The following is a 16798-nucleotide window of genomic DNA, read 5'->3' as shown; positions in this document are numbered from 1 at the left end:
TAACACTCCCTATAAATAATAAATTCTAGCATTTCCCTTGAACTGATTTCCGGGTAACTGGTCTTTAGCGCACCCCCCCCCCGCCCAACTTCATTTCTTGAATACTCTCTCATTTCCAAAGCTTCTATTAAGTCTCCCCTTCACTTCTGCGTCAAGAGAGAGCAGCCACAGCGATTCTAATCTCTCCACTAACTGATGTCTCTGACCCTTATCCCATTCTGATAGAACTTTTCTGTTTCCCAGACGATGACCTCCTTCCTAAACTTTGGTGCCCACAATTGGGCAGAAATCAATGGAAGCCTCACCAGTGATTTATAAAGGTTTAAAATAAAATGTTTACTAACAAACTACATTGAAGTAGTTGCATAATCAGAGCAGCATTATTCAACAGGATGGTTACCACCAGGTAAAGATACTGCACCAAAACAAGCAGAAAATAAAGAATGACAAGGCCCAGCATGGCTGGGATAACTTTACCAGTCTTTGCCCAGACAATACTTCCAGCAGAGCCATCAGGATCTTCCCATCCTGCATGTCTTGAAACAAATTCTTTACCTTCAGGGGTGGATTGCACTGAAGAGAGACAAACAGATTGACATGCAGTGAAAAAGCAGCCATAAAATAAATGCATACACAACTTGGCACAGCCATTTAACCAGCTGGGCACAAGGGAATAATGGTCGAGAAGTCAGGGAGAAATCCAGGGGTTTTGATGCACCCATCTAGATTAAGGGATTGTTACTTGTAAAGTAATTACGGTAGCCTTGGAGGTGTTATATAAATGGCCTGTTGCAGTGAAACTTGTGCGAATGCCCACTTGTCCTTTATTGGTCTGCTGCAATCAACAGTTGGGTATGTTGCAGCCCTTAAGACTCAATGTTGACTTCAGCAGCTTTAGATTGTGACCTTTCTCCTCTATTTTAAACACTTTAGTTAAAATATTCCATACACGTACTGCCTCAATGCAACCTTCCTCCCCCTTCTATCTTCTTTTGTTCTTAAAGTTGCTACCTTTTGTTGCAATCTCTCACAATTACACTTTAATATCTAACACATACTTTCTCTTATTAGTTCTGACAAAGAGCCAAAGGGACTTGAAATGTTAACTCTTGTTTTTCTCTCGCTACAGATGCTGCCAGAGTTTTTCCAGAATCCTGTTTCTGTTTCAGATTCCAGCATTCGTAGCATTTGGCTTACGTTAATACAAGTTTTATATAAGATGTACAAGTCTTAAATAAAATAAAGGCAAATTATCAATATGAGATGTACATGTTAGAGAGACAGAGTAGTGTCCAGTATACTCAACTTGCACTTACTGAGCACATTTAACCACTAAATACACCCCACAGCAATTCACAGAGCTGTTCTCACACAAACAGCGCTGAACCAAAGGAAGGGATATTTGGAGGGTTGACCAAAAGGATAGTTGTGGACATTTAGAAAGTTCTCAGCCTTCTTGAGATAGGAAGGGAAAATATAAGTTATAACAAGTTCTAGTCCTGACTATAGGCACCTGCTGAACCATACATTTCTCTGTACATCAAGACAGTTTAAGGTGGAGCTCATCTCTGAAACTCAGCCTGCTGATATTAAAAAAGGTAAAGTCACCATTGCCCTAGATGACCATAGGCTATGATGGGGAGAGCGACTGGTGGTAATTTAACCTGAGGGACACCAAATCTCAGTCAAGGGGAAAGGTTGAAAAGGCGGGGCCTCATGAATAATGTCAGCCAGTACAGGACTTCAACCCGCACTGCTGGCGTTGCTCTGCAGCCATCCAGCCAACTGAAGTAACTGACTATTCATGTAGTAGCTACATATTTGTGCGTGGTGGTCATTAGGAGAGTACTGGACTCCAATACTCTGGGCGGTGTGGTGTCACAGTGGTTAGCCTCACAGTGTCAGGGAACCAGATTTGATTCCTGGCTTAGGTCACTGTCTGTGTGGAGTCTGAATGTTCTCCCGCTGCATGCATGGATTTCCTCCCACAGTCCAAAAGAAGTGCTGGTTACAGTGCACTGGCCACACTAAATTCTACCCCGAACAGGAGCTGGAGTGTGGCAACTAGGAGATTTTCACAGTAACTTCATTTCTGTGTTTTGACACTAATAAAAAAACACTCCAATGTTCATCATGCTGACCTTCGCTATCTAAGCTCAAACATGAAAAATGACCTTGGGGCAGAACATTGGAGCAAAGCCAGAGCCCATGACCATGCACCCTAGTGCCTGCAGGTCAGGAGTGGAGAAAATTGAAGTGTGGGCAAAATAAATACGATAAAGGTATAATGTATTTTCTGTTTGCATGTTTACATCCAAGATGCGTTTTATCGACAGTGAGACATATATACATGCAATTCTGATACATGCAATTGTGACAACACAGTACAAATACAATACTAAATAGAGAAATATAACAAAGAACAGGAAGGTTAGAAAATTGCAAAATAATAAGGTTATTAATCATAGCTGGCTGCAGTATTTACTTTTTAAAAAGGGTTTATATAGGCATGCAGTTAACAAAATATGTAAATAATTATTGTTTGGTAATGATTACATAGCCTGAAATAGAATCTAATGTTTGCACTCACTCTGTCCAAGTGGAAGTTGATCCATCGGGTAAATGTTCTCTTCTGTGTGCTCACTCTTTCAACTGAAGGAAAACAAGGAAACAAGCAGCTTACATGATACAAGCAGTCACAGATACACGACAGCTGAATATACTGTCCTACCTGGTCACGTCTGACAAATTTGCACTATCCTAATTAGAGCAAGAAGTCTCACAACAACAGGTTAAAGTCCAACAGGTTTATTTGGTAGCATAAGCCACTAGCTTTTGAAGCACTGCCCCTTCATATAAAACACTTTATATGCTCCGTTTGTGAACAGAACTCCCATTCACCAGATGAATGGGCAGTGCTCCAAAAGCTAGTGGCTTATGCTGCAAAATAAATCTGTTGGACTTTAACCTGGCGTTGAGAGCCTTCCTTTAGTATTTACCCCAGTCCAACACTGGCATCTCCTAATTAGAACAAAGACGGATTTTTGTGAAATGCAACTTCACTCTGACCCAGGGAGTTTGGGATAATCACATTATTATTTAAAGATGTCACAGAGAAAATGTGTGGTGTACTAGCAGCCCTCCATTAACGCAATCCACAATTCTTCATGTACTAGTCTAGACAGTAAGCACCTAGCAAGCCATCTGAGCAGGGAGTGCATCAATGCAGAACTTGCGGTTGTCATCTGCAGTTAATACAGGGATGTTGATCATATGGATATACAAATCAGAGGAAGGAGCAGCCACTTGGCCTTTTGAACTTGCTCCGCCATTCAATAAGATCATGGTTGATCTATAAGAAGATAAGAAATAGGAGCAGGAGTAGGCCATCTAGCCCTTCGAGCCTGCCCCGCCATTCAATAAGATCATGGCTGATCTGTCGTGGCTCAGTTCCACTTTCCCGCCCTCTCCCCATAACCCTTAATCCCCTCTCTTATCAAAAACCCATCAACCCGCGTCTTAAAAATATTCAGCGAGGCAGCCTCCACCACTTCAACAGGCAGAGAATTCCAGAGATTCACCACCCTTTGAGTGAAGAAGTTCCTCCTCAACTCCGTTCTAAACCGTCCCCCCTTTATCTTGAGGCTGTGCCCCCTAGTCCTACTATCCTTTCCGAGCGGGAAGAGTCTTTCCACCTCTATCCTATCCATACCATTCATCATCTTATACGTCTCAATGAGATCTCCCCTCATTCTTCTAAACTCTAACGAGTACAAGCCTAGTTTATTCAGCCCCTCCTCATAGCTCAACCCCCTCAACTCCGGCATCGGCCTAGTAAACCTCCTCTGCACTCCCTCCAAGGCCAAAATATCCTTGCGTACGTACGGCGCCCAAAACTGCACACAGTACTCCAGCTGCGGCCTCACCAGTGCCCTATACAGCTGCAGCAAGACCTCCCTACTTTTATATTCAATCCCCCTCGCTATGAAGGCCAGCATCCCATTCGCCTTCCTGACCAACTGCTGCACCTGCAAGCTGGGTTTTTGCGACTCATGCACAAGGACCCCGAGGTCCCTCTGCACCGTCGCCTGCTGCAGTTTTTCGCCACGTAAGTAATAGTCCTTCCTACCATTATTCCTACCAAAGTGGACTACCTCGCACTTGCCAACATTAAATTCCATTTGCCATTTCCTGGCCCATTCGCCCAGCCTATCTAGATCCTTCTGCAGACTCTCCACACCCTCCGCACAATTTGCCGTTCCACCAATCTTGGTGTCATCAGCAAATTTCGACACCCTACACTCGGTTCCCTCCTCCAGATCATCTATATAAATGGTAAATAGCTGAGGCCCCAGCACCGATCTGATTGTATTCTTAATGCCACACTCCTGACAACCCTCGATTACTTTTCACCCTCTCGTTAATCAAGAATTTATTCAGCTCTACCTTAAAAATATTCAAAGACTCTGCCTCCAGTGCCTTTTGTGGAAGAGACTTCCAGGGACTCAGGACCCTCTGAAAGAAAATATTTCTCCTCATTTCTTTCTGAAATGAGCAACCATTTATTTTTGAACAGTTCTAGATTCTCCGACAAGAGGAAACATCCTCGCCACATCCATAAGAACGTAAGAACATAAGAAATAGGAGCAGGAGTAGGCCATCTAGCCCTTCGAGCCTGCCCCGCCATTCAATAAGATCATGGCTGATCTGAAGTGGATCAGTTCCACTTTCCTGCTTTCTCCCCATAACCCTTAATTCCCTTGTCTGTCAAAAACCTATCTACCCGTGACTTAAATATATTTAGCGAGGTAGCCTCCACCACTTCAACGGGCAGAGAATTCCAGAGATTCACCACCCTTTGAGTGAAGAAGTTCCTCCTCAACTCCGTTCTAAACTGCCCCCCCCCTTATCTTGAGGCTGTGCCCTCTAGTCCTGCTATCCTTTCTAATCTTTGCTATCTTGTACTCGTTAGAGTTTAGAAGAATGAGAGGAGATCTCATTGAGACATATAAGATGATGAATGGGATGGATAGGATAGAGGTGGAAAGACTCTTCCCGCTCAAAAAAGACAATAGGACTAGGGGGCACAGCCTCCTATTTCTTATGTTCTTAAGTGGGAAGAATCTCTCTACCTCTACCCTATCCATCCCTTTCATTATCTTATACGTCTCTATAAGATCCCCCCTCATCCTTCTAAACTCCAACGAGTACAGGCCCAGTCTATTTAGTCTCCCTTCATAGTCCAACCCCCTCATCTCCAACCTGTCAATACCCAAGTACAGCAGGCTTGGTCAAGTTTTCCCCTTTTAAAAGATATCCAGATTTGACCAAATTTAGGCCCCTTCATCAACAACTGATGCATTCTGATCAATGCAGCAGGATTCCACGGCCATCACCTATAATATCACTGCATCACCAAACTCAGAAACTAAATATTTAGAGCCTGGTTTAAACACAACTGAAACACGATTCCAAAAGAAACATGATGATAGAATTGTACATCACAGAGAGGATACAGATTTGGTGAAGCTATCTGATCAATCCAACTCCCCCTGCTTTCCCCCGCTCTTCAAGTACTTATTGAAATTCTGTCTGAAAGTCACTTCTGAATCTATTTCCATCACTCTTGCTCTGCAAAAAAAAATGCCCCTGGTTTCTTCTCTAGAAAAGTTTGAAACTAATTTTGTGCAGTTAATGATTGAAGAATAAATGATTCACCACCAGGGGGCAAAGTGACTCCAACAACAAAATCCTTGCAGTTGAATCCTGGAGGCAAGAGGCTGCTTCCTCAGATCAAAACATGTTTATTTGTGTGCCAGCTCCCTCGGTGTGCGCTGAGAATATGCACAAAGGGCACACAGCAATAGGTTCAGGCTAACCTGACTGCGCAATTCATTATTTGACATGGGCTAGGTTGGCATGGAAACTGGATTTAAATGAGACCACAGATGTTTTTCCCCTGCTTCTCTCAAGTCACTGAGGGATTGACTTAGCTTACAGGTGTACCAAAGTTTCCTCCTTTCATCTCTTACCTACCCCTTTACAAATTAACATTTAATACATGTTTTTGACTTCTCTGTAATATCCTCCAGTCCTGCAGTTCTCCGGGATCTCTGGACTCTTCCACTTCAGCCGTTTGCACAGCGCTGATTTTATTCACTCTACCACCGATGGTGATGGCTTCTGTTGCCTACACTCCAGAATTCCCTCCCCAAACCTCTCTTTCTTAAAACCTACTTCTCTGACTAAACATTTGGTCATCTGTTCTTGTGTCGTTCAGTGTCAACTTATGTCTCTAAGCAACAGTTATCTGGCAGATTTAACGTAGTGAACATCCCAAGGCACTATTTAACCAGAGTGATAGCAACAAAATATTTTTGACACTGAGTCACAGAAGGAGAAATCTAAGACCGAAAAAGAGAAAACGCTGGAAAATCTCAGCAGGTCTGGCAGCATCTGTAAGGAGAGAAAAGAGCTGACCTTTCAAGCCCAGATGACCCTTTCTCAAAGCTTTTATCCAGAGATGATCAAAGGATTGATGAAAGCTGAGGTTTTTGGAGCACCTCAAAAGAAGATAGTGAGGTAGAGTGATTTAGGGAGGGAATTCCAGACACCCTGTGATGTTTTACTATGATAAAGGTGTTATATAAATGCAAATTGTTTTTGCATACTGGAGGGCAGTGCAGACTATTTGCTTTCCACCCTAGCCAGGCAATAGCATCTCATCCCCAGCCCCATGGCATAACCTAGATAAGTAGTTCACTAAGGGCAAGATGTAGAACTCCATGACGCAGTACCTATGATCTACATTCAGGCCTCTGCAACAGTCATTACTATGCAACCAAGAGTACTTCATAGTGCTCAGAGGTATTTCACCATGCTGTGTATTTGTAGTGCTAGTAGTATTATAATACCTGTAAAGTTGTTATTGTCAATTAAAGAATTCACTGTCTACAACATAACCAGGCCTCCACTCCAGGTAACAGAGTCACTTCAGAGAGACCTCTGTGCTTCATAGGCCAGGATGGTTTTAACCAACTTGCATTCACGTAAGAACAGGACTTAAAGCACTCTGTCAGCTTGGACTCAGTGGGGAGCACTCACTCAGAGGCAGTTAGTGAGGAATCAAGTGTCATTCTACAGACTGGAGCACAAAAAAAACATGCTGACCCTTACAGTGCCAGTACTGAGAAAGCACTGCACTATTGGAGATGCCAGCTTTTTAGATGAAGCTTTAAACCCAAGACTCCTGTTTGCCTTTTTAGGGGAATGAAATCCCACAGCTGCGATTTCAAAGAAGTGGAGATTTCAAAGAAGACCAGCAGAGTGCTCTCTGGAGTCCCAGCAATATGCATCAGTAAAACAACATCACGGCAATCTGCACATTTATCTCATTACCATCGATAGGATATTGTTGTATGCCAATTAGTTGTTGTCAAGAAGAAACAAAAGCTTGGGTGTCCAAGGTACATTTGATTTGAGGAATTTTTGACCTCCCCACAGCACAGCAGTGAGTGTGAAAATATGTTCCTGTTTCAGCGGGGGCTGGAAGCACAGAGTAATGCAAGGCAACATTAAATCATTGCTTCAGCCTGGCGGAGTGAATCTGACACAGTGAAAGAGACAGACATTTCACCACAAGCTTCCTGTTGTACTCACCATTACTCTGTACACAGGACATTGTTACTTTACTGAAATGACTCAACAAGTTAATAAAACATGTATTTGGTAGGGTCAGAAATTGGTTAACTTGGCTCAGAGTTGGGTGGTGAAGGATCAAGTGCCACTCTAGAGACTGGAACACAAAACTAAGGTTAACCCTTTCAGAGGCAGTGCCAAGGGCAACATCACACGAGACTGTAATGGGATCAAGAGGTGAAAGTGGGTTACAGAATACCCAGAATTATTAAAATAAAGAGATTGGCCATTTCATAGGAATCAGAAATAGATCACAGGCCCCTAAGTTAGCAGAGAACCGCAAGTTTGAATTTCAGAAGGACTGAAGAAGATTGATAATCTTTTTGACCCTTTATCACAAACAGATACGATAAGCTTGTTAGCTGACTTACTGTAAATAAACACTGTGGTTTTGCAGACTGCTGAGAAAGCTGCTTTGGAGAGAGTTGTGCTTGGACACCAGCAGACGTTGACTGACCGACTGACCAGTACCAAGCAAACTCAGAAACCACTGTTCCTGACACAGTCTGTGTGATCCCTGTCTGCTAACAGTTCAGAAATGTCACTTACCACCACCTTCTCAAGAGTAATTGGAGATGGGCAATAAATATCAGTCCTTTGTCAACACTAGCTAAATCCTAAGAATGAACTGAAGGAATTTCTATTCAGTAGTTATCCTTCATCCTCCAGTCTAGACCATGAGCTTTCTGGAAACACAATTCAATTATATTTAAAGCCAATGACTTTTTAATCTCCATCATCTTCCGGTTCTGCTGAAGGTCACCAACCCGAGAGGCTTTCTCTGCTTCTTTCTCTGTAGATGACCTTCTAGAATTTCCTGTTTTTATTTCTAATACTCTACTTTGTTCCTCCCTCTTTACTGGAGTGTCAGTCTAGTGTTGCCAGCAGTTCTCTGGTGGCTCATTCAGAGATCAAGAGTGAACCTGGACAGAGAATACTGTCAGGGTGCGGAATCCAAATGGGCGTCACAGCTGAACCCAGTCTAACCTCTTTTCAATGTCCACATCTGTCATTGCCATTTTCCAGCAGAGGTCAATGGATAGCAGTCAGGAGTGGAATTCCTGCATGGTTCACCGCTAACCCTTCCTCCAACCCCCTTTCTTCCCTACTGTAGGGCCACAGTTTCCAAGTGTTCCCAGAAAGAAAATTTAAATCCAATTAACCTTTGTTTTCAACTCTGAGGTCTCGATGAACCCGAGGTTTACCGAGACTTGGCGATGCCGACCTGTGTGCCTGCTTTGGAGCAAGAGTATTCTGCTTGGGATGGCAAAGTGCTAAAGTTGTACTTTTAAGTTGATGTTTAAGGGTATTTATTGTGTAGTGTGCTGTGGTTGATCACAGTTCTTGAAGCGAGGTAAAGAATCCCATTCTGATTCCAACATGGACAAAAGAAGAAAATGGAACTTCAGGAGAAAAAAGGCAAGATTTGTACAGACAGTACAGCAACAGCTACTCGGCCTTTGGTGATCTTCTTGCCTAACCCAGATTGTCTTGTTTGCAGAGCAAAGCTCTCAAACGTTGCCAAGTAAATTGAATACAAAAGACCATTTTCTCTCCTCCCCAACAGGGATATAGTGCTTCAAGCCCATGAGAATACAAAACACAAAGCAAAATCAAAACATGCAGGTTTCAGAAAATGTGCAGATGAGGAGTTACCAGTTGGCTGAGCTCATAGCAAAATCAAAGAAGCCGCATACCATTGCCAAACCCTTATTCTCCCAGCAAAAGTATTCAGAGATAAATGTTAGGAGCTCATGCCAAAGAAATGCACAGAGTTCCTCTTTCTGATAATAATCAATGTACTGACAAAATGGTAGTTGATATTGAACAGGTGCTTCTAGAGAAATTAGAAATGAGGGGAAAGTTTGCCTCGCAGATTGAAGACTCTACCAATATTAGTGGACACTGCCAGTTATTAGCTAATGTGAGGTATGTCGATGGGAATTCTATCAAAGATAATTTCTTTTTCAACAAATTGCCTAGTCATGCGACCAGAGAGAAAAAACCTTTTGTGTCACAACAACTTCTCTGGAGGAAAGTAATCTTAACTGGAAATAACTGGATGTATTATTGAGAGGCAACATGGTTTTGTGAAGGAGAGGTCATGTCTCACTGATTTGATTGAGTTTTTCAAGGAAGTGACAAAGATGACTGATGAGAGTAGGGCAATGGATGTTGTCTACATGGCCTTTGATGAGTCCCTCATGGCAGACTGGTGCAGAAGGGTTCCAACCATTATTTTGTAAATTGAGTTTGTGCCTTTATATGCCCTGTTTGTGAACTGAATTCCCGTTTACCTGATGACGGACCAGTGCTTCAAAAGCTAGTGGCTTTTGCCAACAAATAAACCTGTTGGATTTTAACCTGGTGTTGTGAGACTTCTTACTCGATCAAAGAAGACAGAGGGTAGCAGTGGAAGGGTGCGTTTCTGAATGGAGGGCTGTGACAAGTGGCGTTCCTCAGGGATCAGTGCTGGGATCTTTGCTGTTGTAATATATACAAATGGTTTGAAGGAAAGTGGAATTGGATTGATTAGTAAGTTTGTGGACAACACAAAGGTTGGTGGATTTGCAGATAGTGAATGAGGACTATCAGAGGACACAGCAGGATATAGATCAGTTGGAGACTTGGCCAGAGAGATGGCAGATGGAGTTTAATCCGGACAAATATGAGGTAATGCATTTCGGAAAATACAAATAGGAAATATACAGTAAATGGCAGAACTCTCAACAATATTGATAGGGAAATGTACCTGGGTGTACAGGTACACAGGTCACTGAAAGTGGCAACGCAGGTGGAGAAGGTAGTCAAGAAAGCATACGGCACGCTTGCCTTCATCGGCCGGGGCACTGAGTTTAAAAATTGGCAAGGGATGTTGCAGCTTTATAGAAACTTAGTTAGGCTGCACTTGGAATCTAGTGTTCAATTCTGGTCGCCACACTACCAGAAGGATGTGGAGACTTTGGAGAGGGTACAGGAATACAATATCAAGGGTAGGAGTCTTAGCTGTGTTGAAGAGCAGAGGGATCTTGGGGTCCAGGTCCAGAGGACTCTTAAATCGGCCTCCCAGGTGGAGGATGTGGTCAAGAAGACGTATGGTGTACTGGCCTTCATTAATCGAGGGACTGAGTTTAGGAGTCGGGAGGTAATGCTGCAACTTTATAGGACCCTTGTCAGGCCTCACTTGGAGTACTGTGTGCAGTTCTGGTTGCCTCACTACAGGAAGGATGTGGAAGCTATTGAAAGGGTGCAGAGGAGATTTACAAGGATGTTGCCTGGATAGGGAGGCATGCCTTATGAGGATAGGTTGAGGGAGCTGGGACTCTTCTCCCTGGAGAGACGAAGGTTGAGAGGCGACCTGATAGAGGTTTATAAGATGTTGAGAGGAATAGATGGGGTGGATTCTCGGAGGCTATTTCCCAGGGCTGAAATGGTTGCTACGAGAGGACACAGATTTAAGGTGCAGGGAAGCAAGTACAGAGGAGATGTTAGGGGTAAGTTTTTCACTCAGAGGGTGGTGAGTGAGTGGAATCGGCTGCTGTCGGTGGTGGTGGAGGCGAACTCGCTGGGGTCTTTTAAAAGACTTCTGGATGAGTATATGGGACCTAAGGGATTGGGGGTTATAGATAGGTCTATGGCTTAGTAGGTATACAAGTGACTGGTGCAACTAGTGGGCCGAAGGGCCTGTTTGTGCTGTAGTGTTCTATGTTCTACAGAAAAGATTTACCAGGATGTTGCCTGGTATGGAGGGCATTAGCCATGAGGAGAGGTTGCAGAAACTTGGTTTGTTCTCACTGGAACGACAGAGGTTGAGGGGTGACCTGATGTAAGTCTATAAGATTATGAGAGGCGTGGACAGAGTGGATAGTCAGAAGCTTTTTCCCAGGGTGGAAGAGTCAATTACTAGGGGGCACAGGTTTAAAAGATGTGAGGGGCAAGGTTTAAAGATATGTATGAGGCAGATTTTATTTTCTTGCACATAAACTCTTTTACACAGATTTTTTACCCCCCTGGAACCCATTGCCCGGGGGGGAGGTAGTCGAAACAGATACAGTAGTGACTTTTATGGAGCATCTTGACAAATACATGAATAGGATGGGAATAGAGAGATATGGTCCCCAGACGGGTAGGGAGTTTTAGTTAAGTCGGGTAGCATGGTCAGTGCAGGCTTGGAGGGCTGAAGGGCCTGTTCCTGTATTGTCATTTTCTTTGTTCTTTGGATCAGGTGCACTAGCAACTGCTCTGATGGAGCAGTTTCCATGATAGCAAAAGTCAAAGGATTCATGAGTAAAGTGAAAGGACAGAATTCTGACATCCAGGTCAGCGACTGGAATGCTGTCGGAGTTACCTGCAGTATTAGGCAAAACAGTGAAAAATCACATCATTAGAAATCGTACTTGTTTACTATCTTGTGCAGAGATGTGAGCCAAGTACCAGGGTTTAAATCGTGCACACAGAGGTGTGGTAACTGTCTCAGGTAAAGGTCCTTTCCTATCTTTGATCTGAAAGAGTTTTTATCTCTGCACGAATTGCCATGCAAAGCTTTAATCTGTGATGATTGCGAAGGTCTTGCATATCTTCTAGAAGTATGCAGGCACCTGAATGAACTGAATGTTAAAATGCAGGGGGGAAGACAAGAACATTCTGACTGCCACAGATAACCCTCAAGGATCCTTTGGCAGAAACATGTGGCAATTGAGATGTTCAAGCTGGCATCAGTAAATCCTACTGGCAAAACCATATTCAACTTCATCTCCACACATCTTAAAACATTACAAGAGAAGCTTGATTGCTGTGTACCCTGTGCACTGGTTACATATTCCACTTAGTTCACTTCCTTTTGAATCAAAGGAATTGTCATTAAAAGGAATAGTAACAGAGCTCAGGATGGATCATACACTGAAACTGAAGTTTGTAGAGATACCTCTGGATATAGTTTGGCTGACGTGACAAAAATATCCTTCTATTTCCCATCCTCTTACCATTTCCCACATTCCACCTGTGCGAGTCAGCATTCTCAATACCGGCTTATGTGCAAAGAAAAATGAGGGTGTGCCCGTCAGTGGATGAAAATTTGCACGTTCCCCTGTCATCAGTTCCTCCACAGATCAAGAAACTCTGCTCACATAACGTGGCGTTGCCGGCATTGGACTGGGGTGAGCACAGTAAATAGTATCACAACACCAGGTTAAAGTCCAACAGGTTTAATTGGTAACATGAGCTTTCGGAGTACCGCTCTATCATCAGGTGAGTCACCAGATGAAGGGGCAATGCCCCAAAAGCTTGTGCTACCAATTAAACCTGTTGGACATTAACCTGGTGTTGAGAGACTACTCACTGTGCTCACATGGGCAAACAGGGGTGTCACATTAACGTCGTCGATTAAGCGCTGCTCAGCACATCCATGACCTTTCACATTGAGAAACAGTCAAAAAGAAACTGAACACAATTGCAATGTTTAATTGAAACACAAAAGGCATACATTTTCAATAAATAATATTGGGCAAGATTCTCTGGCCTCCCCTCAGTGTATTTCTCAGTGGTGGGAGGCAATGCACTGTTTGCTGGCAGAGGGATCCCCTGGTACCCCTGCTGTTAATAGGTATTCTTACTGAAGCCACCCCACATCACCAGGAAACCCACGGCAGGGGGTGGGCTGCCAGCAGACCAGAGAATCCCACCGGCCAGAGAATCCCAGCCATTGTCTTTGATATGCACGCAATAGATGATAAGGCTTTCATTATAAACTTCTTAAACTAATGAAAATTTTATTAGGTGGTGGCTTAACACATTTTTAGGCAGTTTTAGAGACAAGAGGCTTTTGCTAGAAGTGAGTTCAGTTCAGGAAATTAGGAGGTGCCTCAAATGTTTTCAATAGTATAAAGGTATGCCTTCATTTAAAAACCATTGAGAACCACTAACATACAAAATGCAATATAGCATCTTCCAAACCCAGCCTCTATCACCAAGGACAGGGACAGCAGATACTGCCAAATGCAAGTCCCCTGCAGGCCACATATCCTGACTTGCAACCATATCACTGTTCTTTCACTGTCACTGGACCAAGTCCTGGAGCTCCCTTCCTAACTGCACTGTGAGTGTACCTACACCACATGATTTGCAGCAGTCGAAGGCAGCACCACCTTCGCCACATTTAAGAAAGCACATACTCGCATTGGAAGCAGTGAAGGATCACAAAATCGGTTCCTGGGACAAGGAGGCTGCCCTATGCTGAGACACTGAGTAAATTGGGCCTATTTCTCTGGAGTTTGGAGAGGCAATCTCATTGAGGCATACAGGGTTCAGAAGGGGCTTGGGAGATGCTAAGAGATTGTTTCTGCTGGTCAGGGAATTTAAAATGTGGGCAGAGTCTCGGGATACTGGAGTTGAGGGGGTTGAGCTATGAGGAGAGGCTGAATAAACTAGGCTTGTATTCGTTAGAGTTTAGAAGAATGAGGGGAGATCTCATTGAGACATATAAGATGATGAATGGGATGGATAGGATAGAGGTGGAGAGACTCTTCCCGCTCAGAAAGGACAGTAGGACTAGGGGGCACAGCCTCAAGATAAAGGGGGGGGCGGTTTAGAACGGAGTTGAGGAGGAACTTCTTCACTCAAAGGGTGGTGAATCTCTGGAATTCTCTGCCCGTTGAAGTGGTGGAGGCTGCCTCGCTAAATATTTTTAAGACGCGGGTTGATGGGTTCTTGATAAGCGAGGGGATTAAGAGTTATGGGGAGAGGGCGGGAATGTGGCACTGAGACACGACAGATCAGCCATGATCTTATTGAATGGCGCGGCAGGCTCGAAGGGCTAGATGGCCTACTCCTGCTCCTATTTCTTATGTTCTTATAAGAGGCCAATCACTTAGGATTGAGATCAGGAGGAATTACTTCACTCAAAGGGTTGTGAATCTTTAGAATTCTCTAGCCCAGAGGGTGTGGATGTTCCATCATTGAATACTTTTCAGGCTGGGTTAGACCTTTGGTGCCTGGGATCAAAGGATCTGGGAATCAGGCAGGAAGATGGAGTAGAAGCCCAAGTTCTATTAAATGGAGGAGCTTGATTAATGAACCGTATGGTCTATTCCTGTTCCTATTTCTTGTGCTCTTGTATTCTCAAGGACAATTAGGAATAGGCAACAAATTCTGTCCTTGCCGGTGATACCCACTCCCCAGATGTTTGTGCATTCAAATTCCATTCCAGAGACCTAATTCCAGCTGCCACTAGTGCAGTATTCTTTTACATAAGGGTGTGTGAGACAGAAATTCATCCCACATTGATCTCCTGATTTCAGTCACACTTCAGGGATACTCCTCTGCAGACTGAGAATAAGTCACAATCAATAAATTTATTCAATGATCTTAATTTTTTTTAAAAACATCGCATGTAGCATGCAGTCCAGGAAAACCTGCAACATTCTCCTGCCAGATTTCTGCTGGAGAACCAGGAAAAGATAGTAAGAAGTCTCATAACACCAGGTTAAAGTCCAACAGGTTTATTTGGTAGCAAAAGCCACAAGCTTTCAGAGCACCTGCTGCCCCTTCATCAGGCAAGTGGGGGTTCTGTTCACACACAGGGCATATAAAGACACAAACTCAATTTACAAAATAATAATTGGAATGAGAGTCTTTGCAGGTAATCAAGTCTTAAAAGGTACAGACAATGTGAGTGGAGAGAGGGTAAAGCACAGGTTAAAGAGATGTGTATTGGCTCCAGACAGGACAGTTAGTGAGATTTTGCAAGCCCAGGCAAGTCGTGGGGGTTACAGATAGTGTGACATGAACCCAAGATCCCTGTTGAGGCCGTCCTCGTGTGTGGAACTTGGCTATCAGTCTCTGCTCAGCAACTCTGCATTGTTGCATGTCATGAAGACCGCCTTGGAGAACGCTTATCTGAAGATCAGAAGCTGAATGCCCGTAACTGCTGAAGTGTTCGCCAACAGGAAGAGGACACTCTCGCCTGGTGATTGTCGAGCGGTCATCATTCATTCGTTGTTGTCGTGTTTGCATGGTCTCCCCAATGTACCATGCCTCAGGACATCCTTTCCTGCAGAGTATCAGGCCAACATTGGTGTACCTGGTGGATGGTGTTCTCACGAGATGATGGCATCCATGTTGATGATCTGGCGCGTCATGCAGAGGTTGCTGTGGCAGGGTTGTGTGGTGTTGTGGTCACTGTTCTCCTGAAGGCTGGATAGTTTGCTGTGGACAATGGTCTGTTTAAGGTTGTGCAGTTGTTTGAAGACAAGAAGTGGGAGTGTGGGGATGGCCTCGGCGAGATGTTTGTCTTCAATGACACGTAGAAGGCTCCGGAAAAGATGTCGTAACTTCTCCACCGTGTCCCGTGTTTGTCTTCTGGGGAGGTGGGTGCGGTTTTTCGCTGTGGCCTGTCGGAACAGTCGATGAGTCGAGCGCCATATCCTGTTCTTATGAGGTCATCTTTCAGTGTCTGGAGGTGTCTGTTGCCATCCTCCTCATCTGAGCAGATACTGTGTATACAGAGGGCTTGTCTATAGGGGATGGCTTCTTTAACGTGTTTAGCTGGAGAAGTGGAGCATTGTGAGGTTTCCGTGGGCTTGCGGTACAGTGAGATGCTGAGATGACTGTCCTTGATGGAGATGCATATGTCCAAGAATGCAACCGATTCCAGAGAGTAGTCCATGGTGAGGTCCATCAAGGACAGTCACTTCAGCACTTCACTGTACCGCAAGCCCATGGATAGCCTCATGATGCTCCACTTCTCCAGCTTCTATCCTACGTGCCGGATCATCAACACAGATGCATCGCTGAGTCGCTGAGCAGAGACTGATAGCCAAGTTCCGCACACGAGGATGGCCTCAACTGGGATCTTGGGTTCATGTCACACTATCTGTAACCCCCATGCTTTGCCTGGCCTTGCAAATCTCACTAAATGTCCTGTGTGGAGACAATACACATCTCTTTAACCTGTGCTTAATGCTCTCCCCACTCATATTGTCTGTACCTTCAAGACTTGACTACCTGCAAAGACTCGCTTTCCAACTATTATTTTGTAAGTTGAGTTTGTGTCTTTATATGCCCTGTTTGTGAACAGAACTCCCACTCACCTGACGAAGGGGCA

The 16798-nt window shown here is 44.1% G+C and overlaps 1 protein-coding gene across 2 annotated transcripts in view; it reads right to left on the bottom strand.

Moving 5' to 3' along the window:
* The window catches only part of LOC145352393 (HHIP-like protein 1), a 229839-nt gene that overhangs the window by 29297 nt on the left and 183744 nt on the right, over positions 1-16798 (bottom strand). For both annotated transcript variants that reach the window (XM_080202183.1, XM_080202182.1), the window contains 2 exons: positions 2591-2652; positions 478-573 (listed from right to left, as the gene is read on the bottom strand). In XM_080202183.1, coding sequence (XP_080058309.1) covers positions 478-573; positions 2591-2652 — 158 coding nt within the window. The remainder of the gene's footprint in view (positions 1-477; positions 574-2590; positions 2653-16798) is intronic.

Source organism: Carcharhinus amblyrhynchos, chromosome 14, assembly GCF_965287045.1.
Source record: "Carcharhinus amblyrhynchos chromosome 14, sCarAmb.v2.hapA, whole genome shotgun sequence".
In the NCBI taxonomy this organism is placed as follows: Eukaryota; Metazoa; Chordata; class Chondrichthyes; order Carcharhiniformes; family Carcharhinidae; genus Carcharhinus; species Carcharhinus amblyrhynchos.
This window is presented reverse-complemented; position numbering and strand designations above follow the sequence as displayed.